A 12,417-nucleotide genomic window follows, 5' to 3' on the forward strand; every position below is an offset into this window, starting at 1 on the left:
GTATGCAAGAAATGCAGGTTGACACATGGACTTAAATAAAGCCACATGGAAGGCACTGCGAGTGAATCATGCCAGGACTGGAATGAGTTTTTGTAGAATACATTATCAATTGGTAGTCTGTCATCTCTGTGCAGTAAAAGTTTATGAAGCAATTGCAGAAGTTTGGAATAATTACGACCACCAGGGTGAAAACAGCCACCATTATTCTAGGTGACCTTGAAATATGACAGAAAGTATGTCACTAAGACAGTGATGTCATCCTGACCAAGTCTATAAGATGAAAGCTGAAGAATCTGTGAACCTTCTTGAATTTGTTAATGAAGATTTGGACACACTATCTCCATGAATGGCAAGGACTATGCCACATATCCACTGAATGTTTAAATGAAATTGGCTGAAGTTAGCTCAAACGGGTCTGAGATTATGTTGTGCCATCACAGAAGGGATGAAGTTGTCTTCCCCAGCTGCTGCATTGTTGTCCAAGACAGGGGCATCCAGCACCAATAATTCTGCATGCCTAAAGAATAGCATGTCCGATGGATCCGTGCTTCCCTCATGCCAATATTCTTAGAGTCAATCAAGGAGTGAATACTTTTAGCTAACATAACCACCGTATTTTGCAATACCACCACTGCATAATTGTCAAACCGTTAGGCTCTGTTAAAGGTACTTCTGGTTGCAAATGGGCGAATTTGTCTGTTCTGAGAATTGGCTGACTATCCATATAAATGTTGCTGTTACATCCCCAGAAAGAAACAAAAATTACACATTTCCTTTATCCCCAGTTGAAATGAATGCTTCGTCGAAAAAGTGTTTTGTCTAAGCATGGGCAGAGACTAATTCTCCAGTAGTGTCAATACATAGTTGACCATTGATGGTGAACCTAGGTGAGCAAGTGAGTTGACACAACTGTAACGGTCACCTCAGTGATTCCTGTCAGCCATGTTGTAAACATCCCAGTGTAGACTGATTCAAATCCAGCACAAATCCATAAGAATAGTTTGATGCAGAGAATCTAAATCCATTTCTTTCCGCAAATAAAGTTAAAAATTAAATGCAGCATCTACACTGAAAGGAATGCATCTCTAAAGGTCTCCCAGTTGCTATGTGAATAACACCCTAACTGACACAATGTTTGATCACATGCTCCAACTCAGTCATCTGACTGGTTCAACTTGACAATGTATCTAAATTTAGTTACTAGCTTATTAACATATATTGGCTGCAATGACATCATCATGTCTGGGCAGAGAAACCATAGTAGAAAAAGAGGGGCCCAGCAAGGGGCCAGAGAAGGATGAATTGTGTATTACTCAAACTACATTTAATCAAGTAAATTATAAAATAATAATCACAATAATCTTAATTAAAACATCCACAGGCACAAGAATAATAATGATAATTTTAATAACATTAATGAGAATAATCATAACAATAATTTTACTTAAAACATCCAAATGCACAAGAATATGTATATATTCCAAATGACATAAATATGTTTACAATAAAAGCTAAGGTATGCTGGGTATATGATAAAACATTGGGATGGACTACTACTATATCAAAGTGGAGATCAACTGGGAAAATCCTCTAAAGGTACAGCTAAGTACATTCCAGACTTAAAGGTACAGCTAAGTATATTAAGTACATTCCAGACTTAAAGGTACAGCTAAGTATATTAAGTACATTCCAGACTTAAAGGTACAGCTAAGTATATTAAGTACATTCCATACTTAAAGGTGCAGCTAAGTATATTAAGTACATTCCATACTTAAAGGTACAGCTAAGTATATTAAGTACATTCCATACTTAAAGGTACAGCTAAGTATATTAAGTACATTCCATACTTAAAGGTACAGCTAAGTATAATAAGTACATTCCATACTTAAAGGTACAGCTAAGTATATTAAGTACATTCCATACTTAAAGGTACAGCTAAGTATATTAAGTACATTCCATACTTAAAGGTACAGCTAAGTATATTAAGTACATTCCATACTTTAAGGTACAGCTAAGTATATTAAGTACATTCCATACTTAAAGGATCAAAATCTGCAAGGTGGTATAAGCTCAGCTCTATTGGTTACAAGAAAACTTGGATGGATGGACAAATGAAATTCCTGTATGACAAGTAGGACCCATGTAGATTTCAAATCAAATCCAATATTTTCTATATTTACACAGCCATATCAGATTTACTATGAAATCATAAATGCATCAACTGTTGTGTGCTCATTTTATATTAAACTTCTTAGCACATACTCTTACATGTTGGAACTGGGGACCAAATCTAAAACTACAGAGGTGCAAAGGATCACATTACTGATGCAATATCCAGGCCCTGACACAATACCAGGACTCCCAATACTAAATATCCAGGCCCTGTCACGATACCATGACTCCCAATACTAAATATATGCTTTGGTTCTATAAAAAAATTATATGAATGATGCAATGTGAAAACGTATTATGCATATTGAGGGGTCTTACCAACCTGGGTACATCCTTTTAATCCCAAGTCCTCAAGGCGTGGGCAACCTCCACTTAGTCTGAAAAGCAGCTCATCATTGACACAGAAGACTCCTGATACCTCCAGTCTCTCCAGGTTTGGGCAGGACTCTGCTACAAAGAACAACATCTCAGAGTCCAGCTGGAATGGAAATAAAATAATATTTGATTAATTCTAGACGTTTCTTAGAAACACTGGAAAATATAAACTCCAAGATACAAATGTTAGGTCAAAATTAAGCTGCAATGTCAGTAGCCTTTGTTAACATTCTAATCAGGCACTTCTCTGGCTTGAGTTAGTATTTTCAAGTAGTGCTGAATAAGCCCTGTACATTAGGTCACAGTTATCATGTTCTAGTGTAAAACACACATTCACCCCATGCAATTTTGATAGTAATGAATAAAAGATATTGGAATTAGAACCCAGACAAGATTTTGAAGCAGTAATTAACAAAATATGGAAAGATGGACACGACAAGATGGTTTCTGTGAGAAACAAATTTACATCAAAGGATATTATTAGTTACATGTTAGTTTACCAGGATGTACAAAAATTTTATAAATATCTATAACTCCATAAACAGTGAACCTTTACACAGTGAAAGAGTGGACCCTATATATACTGAGGGAAAGGCAAAGGGTGGACCCTTTACACAGTAAAAGAGTGGACCCTATACATACTGAGTCAAAGGCAAAGGGTGGACCCTTAACACAGTGAAAAAGTGGACCCTATACATACTGAGTTAAAGGCAAAAGGTGGACCCTTTACACAGTGAAAAAGTGGACCCTATACATACTGAGTAAAAGGCAAAGGTTGGTTACACAGTGAAAGTGTGGACCCTATACATACTGAGTCAAAGGCAAAGAGTGGACCCTTTACAAAGTGAAAGCGTGGACCCTATACATACTGAGTCAAAGGCAAAGGGTGGACCCTTTACACAGTGAAAGCGTGGACCCTATACATACTGAGTCAAAGGCAAAGGGTGGACCCTTTACACAGTGAAAGCGTGGACCCTATACATACTGAGTCAAAGGCAAAGAGTGCATATCAAGTTTAATCAAAATATTTCATACACCCTGTAAACTAACAGGTAGTGAATTTATTACCTCCTAAACCTTGAATACACAAGAATAAGACAAATAATCCCTTGGCTACCAAACTCTGTCGGACCAAGAGGTCTACACTTTTTGCCTGAAACACTACAACAGAGACCTGGATATATTGTCAACTGATACTTTCCAATTAGGAGGTCTACACTCTTTGCTGAAGTCGAAAGCAGAAAAAACAACATAGACTTGGATTTTGCTGTCACTTTTAGATGAAGCCAAAAGCAGAACAAACACATACCTAGATATGTTGTCACTTAATTTTCTGATAGATCAGGAGGTCTATACCTTTTGCATGAAGCCATAAGCAGAACAAATAACACAGACTGACATCTGATGGCACTTAATGTTCTATCAGTTCAGGATGACAAAGCTCTTTGCTTGAAAACACAAGTAAAATACACAACACAGACTTCATTTTTCTGGCAACTAAAGCTCTGGCAGATCAGGTCTACATAATTTGCCTGAAGCCATATTTAGACCAAACACCACAACACTTCATATTCTGACAGATCATGAGACCTACACCTACGCTTGTGAACCATGAACAAAGAGCTGGATCTATTGTCACTTAATTCTCTGGCAGATCAGGAAATCTATACTTTTGGCTTGAAGCCCTACAAAAATAGACAATGTCTGTCCATTACATCTGATCTAAATCTACTGGATGGAAATTCACACTAATTTGCAGTTAAGTAACATCTGCAAAGGTTGGGTTGGGATGGGAAGAAATATCAATGGATCCCATCCGCTGGATCACTAGGATGGGTCAAAGGCAAGATATGCAACATTTTCAAATATAATATGATCAAAGTTTATATATAGAGTCACATGCCTAAGATGACCTATATATGTGATGGATTTTGTATTATGACATGTGGGGCACTATCTGGGGGGTTGTGGTAACTTCTGGGATGAGGAGGAGTATTGGAGGGGTTAGAAAATATTATAAAATTTGATGGGATTGATGATGATGGTTGCTATAAAAAGAAAAAGTATGATGAATACTTTACACCAATGATCTCAGTCAATTTTAAACTTAGATTTCTACAAGAAACTAGTCTCACTATGATGCCTTAGAAAATCAGCATACATTTAATGTGTTTAGCAAATGATCTAAAGTACAACCTTTCTAAAATGACTAATATATATATATATAATCAGAAAAATCCTTCCCTCCTTCCTTCCTGAATGAGAATAACAGACATGTTCACCCTATGGTCTAATATATTTTTAGCCAGGATTATCTTAGAAAGTCTTCTGGTACTTTATTTAATTAAAAATCCAAACTCTTTAAGAAATATATGGAAAATGGTCGAGCCATAACCTTTAAACAAGTTTTCAAATATGTTACAAATTTAATTAGTACTAAATTAACTTTAAATAAAAATCCCATACTACTGAGAATATCATGAGACAAAATAAAAGTCCTTATTAAAATGTCTTATGGCTGAGTAAGCTTACGGTCAGAAGTTGTTCAGATTTCTAGAATACTGTATAGACCAAGGGAGATAATTCTATTCAATATTTGTATGAATCCTCATCAGATTGCTAGACTCCATAACACTGCATTATACTTTTATGGCGTGTAATTGATTATATAATATTTGCATGGAGAGGAAATCATCACACATTGTCCTCATCAACTTGCTAGACTCCATGACACTGCATTATACTTTTATGGCATGTAATTGATTATATAATATTTGCACGGGGAGGAAATCATCACACATTGTCCTCATCAACTTGCCAGACTCCATGACAATACATTATATTGTAATGTTACCTAACTGATTACACAATATTCTATACAAGGAGGAAGTCACTACACATTTATGTAATCCAGGTTAAGAATTACAAGGTTTAAAATTATTTCACACAAGCTGTGCCTAAATTGAACATTTTTTAAAATCCAAAATAGCTAATGACTCATATTCCATACAAATTTTCCCATTTAACGATCAATATTTGCAAAATGGAATTCAATTTCGGTTTAAGCTTGCACATTCCATGCACCCAACATTCTCAGACAAGATGGTGTAAGAAATATATTTATTGTGTTACAAAGTTTGATGTTATCATAAGCACCATTATGTGTGCTAAATAAGTACAACTACGTGTTCAAGTCATGAGAGACAAATGGGCAGATATCAGGGTGGGGCATCATCTGTACAAGTGAACTTAAACCAGTAAGGTTAACAATAAAATGAAAACATGAGAGATCTCATTAAACTAGATTATCTTTCCTTGATAAATATCAATTTGCTTCAATGAATTATAAATTAAATTTATGCTATTGTTTTCATATTAGATATGTGATAATCCCTTAAAATATGCTAATTCTGGTTTCTGCAAAATAAATTAGTTCTGGACTATGTACCTTGTCCAAAACTTCTCATTGATAAAAGACATGACCTTGAGAAATGAAAGAAAGCTACTGATGTCAAAGGTCAGAAGTACAAAGATCAAGGTCACATACACTTTTGAGAAGGAGAATTGTGTTAGTATTATACTTCTGATATTTAAAACACCACAAAGGAATACTACTCTGATTATTCGCCATGCTCTTGTTTTATAATATCACAATCATGACATCTTCATAAAACTTTAAAGAATGACTTAGTCACGCCTTGAATCATGCCCATGATGTTTCATTTATCTCTGGCAATTATTTTTTATTATGAGGAGAAACCTTCTTCCTTGGGTTTTAAATTATCAAAGAAATAAACAAAAATTATAAGAATAAAGGACAAGAAAATATTACATTAAGTCCTTCTGTTGAGGATAAATAATAATAATAATAATAATAATAATAATAATAATGACAACATCAACAGGATATTGTTACACTAGCCTCTGACAAATGTCGATGTTGTTTTTGTTAATAGTATAATTAGCATTTCTAATATCTTTGATGATGATGATGATCTAAATGAAACTATGAAAACTGCAAATATTACTATTGTGTCTAAAATGTCTGAGACAGTAATATTGAAAGAGTGCAGAATTTAGAAACTAAAATATTTTCTAAGGGCCTATAAAGTTCTTGATTATCCAGCCTATATTATCACACACTTATGGTTGCATTACTTTATAACAACAGTCTGTCTTCAACCTGAAAAACACTCATGTGATGTTATATAAGTGTACAAAGTTTCATCCCATCATTAATGAGACAGGACTTTCACATAATCACGTATTCAAAGACATAATGTGGTATCTTCGGATATCTAAATTCCTCCCTGTTTGATGTATAGATGTTAATTTATCATAATTTCATTTATGAACCTTACACACATAGTAAGAAATTCACTTGATTTGTGTATATAGACAAGAGTTAAGATATTCTGCCTAGCTAGTAACATTTCACACACCACAAGTCCTATCTATTGGCTTTGTTTGCATCCCCTTTTTGTGGAAACATGCACAGTTATGTAGGTTAGGGAACTGGTGCAAGACATGTAGGTTAGGGAACTGGTGCAAGCCATGTAGGTTAGGGAACTGGTGCAAGCCATGTAGGTTAGGGAACTGGTGCAAGCCATGTAGGTTAGGGAACTGGTGCAAGAGAACTAAGAGAAAGATGCTGTGTCTCTCAGCATGGATTCAGTTCCTGCTTGGCAGGAATTGTAACTCTCTAATTGCTTTGATTTCATAAGATAACCCAATTATTTTACAATAATAATCTCCCTTGGAGAATAAAACTGAATTTGTTCCATACTCATATAAACCCTTCTTCTAAAATTAGCAATCCTAATAACAATATCATTTTAGTAATAGTAAAGAAAATCTGTAACAAAATATTAAGTTTATGTACATTTCTGACACTAAGGAAAAGTGATTTGATGCAGGCAGCCCTTTCTGGATTTTGGAAGATGGGGATCAGTGAGATACCAGTCACATTTCTCAATAAGCTAATTGCAAGACTCTCCAGCCGTATACAGTATTGGGTCACAAAGGCTAATCCTGCATCTGTAAGGGCTGCTCCTTGGCCCCCGCTTAGGTCCAACTCCAGTAAACCAGCCCCTGTGTACTGCAGTATCTGTAAACAAGACATGCATGTAGGTATATTTTCTTGTATTGAATCCAACAGAAAGAAAAGAAATAAGAAGATGCTCACAATCTTTTGTTCTGTACTGCTTTTATAAAATCATTTATCAAATGATCTGTTTATAAGCTCTATACAATTTCAATAAAATATTATTATGAATGAAAGAACGAAATATAAACTAAATGTATAAGACTTAATGTCTAAAATAAAAAGATTATAAATCTGTTATCAGGGATTTGTTCAAGTCTAACTGGCAACTTCAACACCAATGCTAGTATTGATGACTTCCTGCATCTTATTTCCAAACAAAATTAATCCAGAGAACATGTAATTAGGTTTGGCAGATCAGATCTAGACTGGTTTAAATCAATGGTCTGACTGATCAGGTCTGGACTGGTTTAAACAAATGGTCTGACTGATCAGATCCAGAGTGGTTTAAATCACTGATTTGACTGATGAGATCGGGACTGGTTTAAATCACTGGTCTGACTGATCAGATCTGGACTGGTTTAAATAACTTTTTTTTCGACATTTTATATATTTGGTAATTCATTCATTGCACTTTCATAAGCTGGTATTGTCTAGTCTGGCAAAATTCATTTTCCCTATTTTAATAGCTGCTATGCATAGTGTACTTTAGACTAATTCAGGCTGATTTTTCAGCACAAGGGAGCAGTCATTTTAGTTAGCAGTGTGCTTAGATCATGTACAATTTCCAAAAGTACAATATCCAAAAGAAATATCATCCATGTTACATTAATGCAGCATAGTGGTATGCCAACATTCTCTCCGTTGTGCATGTTTTAAATGCAAACAACTTCACCTTATATGCGTCACTCTCTCAAAAGTACATAATAACTAGTGAGCGCCCCCTTAAATCATTGGTTTGACTGATCAGATCTAGAGTGGTTTAAATCACTGGTCTGACTGATCAGATCTTTACTGGTTTAAATCATTGGTCTGATGGATCAGATCTAGACTGGTATAAATCACTGGTCTGACAGATCAGATCTAGACTGGTTTAAATCACTGGTTTGACTGGTCAGATCAATACTGGTTTAAACTGATTTAAATCATTGGTCTGATTGATGCTCTAGACTGGTTTAAATCATTGGTCTGACGGGTCAGATCTAGACTGGTTTAAATTACTGGTCTGACTGATCAGATCTAGACTGGTTTAAATCACTTGTTTGACTGGTCAGATCAATACTGGTTTAAATCATTTGTCTGATTGATGCTCTAGACTGGTTTAAATCATTGGTCTGACTGATCAGATCTAGACAGGTTTAAAACATTGGTCTGAGTGATCAGATCTAGACTGGTTTAAATCATTGGTTTGACTGATCAGATCTACACTGGTTGAAATCACTGGTCTGACTGATCAGATTTAGACTGGTTTAAATTAATGCTCATGTTTTATCAACAAATCAAGCAATTTAAATTGTTAAACACCAGGTGCAAAACAAATCTTTACTGATGGTGATAAGCCAGAGGTGCACAACATATCACGCACTTCAGAATATTACCTAATGTATATCTGTTATCCTACTGTATATGACACCAATTTTACACCTCCAGCTAAGAAAGTGGTATAACAACTGTGTATTTGTTGTAGTTCCTGTAGCACATTTGCTAATAAACAATATGTCATGCAAAAATCACAATATTTGACTCTCATCATATCCCATATGAAAACACCATAAAATCTCATGAAGTGAGAACTTTCTTGACACCACAATATATGCCTGTAGCCTGTATAATAAGAAGCAATATGCTTAATGGAAACTATTACCATAGGACAGTTTGTACAGTTAACTGGCATCAATTTTATTAAAACGAAAAGTCACAACAACAACAAATGCACAAATTACACAATTAAAAATAGCTAGGGAGATTTTGTCCTTCAAGCACTGCTCTGGGACAGCCCATTAAACTAATTTGCAAAATACACAGTGGTACAATACAATTTGTTTTGAAGCTTGGAAAACAGAGATGCATGTTGAAGAAAGAGAACTTGTGATACTTAGGGGGTTCAAATAAAAATGTTTCAGCCATCTTTATTAAACATTAATAGCTAGTTCTTGATTAGCAGCAGTGTTTCTAAGAAGTTGGATTGTGATTCGTTTTATAAAATGCAAAACATGATTATTTTGGTAGACGGAACAGTGTGTAAGTGTGATGCATTTTCCAAGGCAATATATTGAAATGTTCTCATGATTCAGGGAAAGAATGAATCATCTGCAACTTGAGCAAAGCCCTGCAAAACTAATTTCAGAACCCTTTGCTAACAGAGTTGAATTTGGTGAAGCACACCAGTAAGGAGAAGCATTTTATTCTTTGTACAAACATGCAAACACCATAACACCATCCATCGTCAGGACAATGCATGAACTTAGCTCTCAATCCCATCATTAAACCAATGATCAACAGGCCATGACACAAGAGCTAATAACCAATGATCAACAGGCCATGACACAAGAGCTAATAAGCCAATGATCAACAGGCCATGACACAAGAGCTAATAAGCATATCTGGTACTTCGTAGTTTGTAGCAGTGCAAAATCTGCAGTTTGCAGTTGTGGGGCAAACATTGAGTCCTGAATTAGGAAATGTCCCTAGATATCAATAATACTAAGAAAGAAATTCTTTTGCAAGCGAATTTAACAAGATCACCAGGGAAGTCTCAAATGGATCCATGACTGAACTTTCAGAAATGTAGAGAGGGACCTGGGGTTTGTTTTAAAATTATTTTCAATCCTCAAAATTACTTGAAAAAATATTCTTGCTCATAGTAGTAGAAAACAAGATCTGTATCCATTGTATTATCAGGTAGATTAAAAATATAACTAATCTTCAGGTAAATGAAACAAAAATACCCTGATCAGAAAGAATATCCTAACCCATCCCCCCAAATGAAATAGGCAACTCCTAATATGTGCAAGTTAACATGAAGAGAGCAACCATTTCATTTGGGATGGGTTGGGGGACTGAATCTTTTTGGAGGGGGGTTAATTTCTGACCCTCAAATAGCTTAAAAAAAACAAAAACAATTATATCCATTGTATAAGCTGAATATAAAAATCTTGAGAGAAAAGAAACAAAAATATCCTGGTTAGAAACATATTTTCCCCCACCTCATCCTACCCTCCATGACCAATACTAACAAGTCAAACCTTAATGACACTCGCATGACCTTCAAACCTTCTACTAAATTAATGGCAGCAACAAGGTCTACATCTACTTAAAGATGTCAACAGGTTCCCAGGTACTCGTGTACCCAACTGTTCATAATTACCAGGGTAGTAAAATTAGTTATAGGGTACCCATTTAGTTCATGTAAGAAAAACTAAAGTTTCCAAGTTCAGATCAAAAATTATATCTGGCAATATTAATGGGTCCATGACAAATATATTCACTCCACTACTGAAACTTTCTCAATCTTATATATTTAGTCTCAACTGTGTATTTGACAATTAATTTGGAGGTAATTTTCTGCCATATGTAAAGTGATCCCAAGTACATGTCAATAAATAGGTTATGCAACTGCTCCAACGTATGAAAGTACTAATACCAAGGTTATTATAATGCTAAACAAACTGACCAATGTTTAAAAAAAACCAAAGGGGACAAAAGAGATATATATTTCATTTATCTTGTGCGCTTCACTTTTATCCATGGTTGTAAGTTGTGAACAGGATGTTTACATAGCTAACTTTTGTCCATAATTGTACATTATAAATAGAATGTTTACATAGCATTTGAGTTTGGAACATTCAAAGCCCAATTACAATTAGAATGGAATTTTCTGTTGGAACAATTCACATTTTGGTCAAGTGAAAATATGTATAAATAGGGATTCGATAAATAATTAATTCCCGTTTTAAAACCATCTGTCAGATATAATTTGAGAGAAACCATTTATTTAAAATATTCATTGGAATTACTAAAGTACTCATTGACGTTTGGATTTTTACATGCTATTCTGGATTTTTGTAAACTCATTCAAAGATATTCTAGACTGCATCATTGTTATATCAGGACATTCAAGACTGGTGATTCATTCTGAACATTCTATACTTTTGACTTGTGATAGGACATTTAGGATTACTTGGAACTTAATTCTAAATATTTAAGTCTCTCTTTAATTTACATTTTGTATGCTTGTTGATTTTACTTAAATGTTGGTTTCACTTCTTTCTGCTACATATTTTAAAACCTAGGGTTGTAACATGTGTAACAGGTATGGTGTAAGAATTTATTTTTCTCTCTATTTCATTTTCAGTAATCAGTTTTGATGATTTAATTATACTCCATGCCCCAAGCATAAATTCAACACTGAAATATTGTACTGGAGCAGCCAAATGAAGTGACTGATAAATTTTACATGAATATAATTCTACCATATTCAACATGATACCAAAACATGACTAAATAACTGCAAACACTATTCTCTAGTAAATACTCAAATAATAATATCCATTATGAGTACTGTGTCTTAATCCTGCAATGCAATGTGAGAAAAATCTGCTATTAAAAATTATCAATAACCTTTAAAATTTTCTTGGAACATACAAATACCATTTATCTCTGGTAGTTCCTTACTATCATTTGTAATCACTTATAATTCAGGTCCAAACAACACATACCCTGAACTACCATACACAATTCACCAGAAGATCTGGGTTTATGTTGCTTGTTCTACTGATTACCTAATAAACTGCATAAACCTTGATTTTCCAATGCATTATGCAACA

The 12,417-nt window shown here is 34.6% G+C and overlaps 1 protein-coding gene across 2 annotated transcripts in view; it reads right to left on the minus strand.

Annotated features, from left to right (window-relative positions):
* LOC149794940 (uncharacterized) overlaps positions 1 to 12,417 on the minus strand; it is a 54,213-nt gene that overhangs the window by 17,601 nt on the left and 24,195 nt on the right. For both annotated transcript variants that reach the window (XM_089964602.1, XM_089964601.1), the window contains exons 8-9: positions 7,430 to 7,654; positions 2,495 to 2,650 (exon numbers count right to left, since the gene is read on the minus strand). In XM_089964602.1, the coding sequence (XP_089820728.1) occupies positions 2,495 to 2,650; positions 7,430 to 7,654 (381 nt within the window). The remainder of the gene's footprint in view (positions 1 to 2,494; positions 2,651 to 7,429; positions 7,655 to 12,417) is intronic.

This window comes from Sinohyriopsis cumingii, chromosome 7, assembly GCF_028554795.1.
Source record: "Sinohyriopsis cumingii isolate HCF-2022 chromosome 7, ASM2855479v2, whole genome shotgun sequence".
Taxonomy (NCBI): domain Eukaryota; kingdom Metazoa; phylum Mollusca; class Bivalvia; order Unionida; family Unionidae; genus Sinohyriopsis; species Sinohyriopsis cumingii.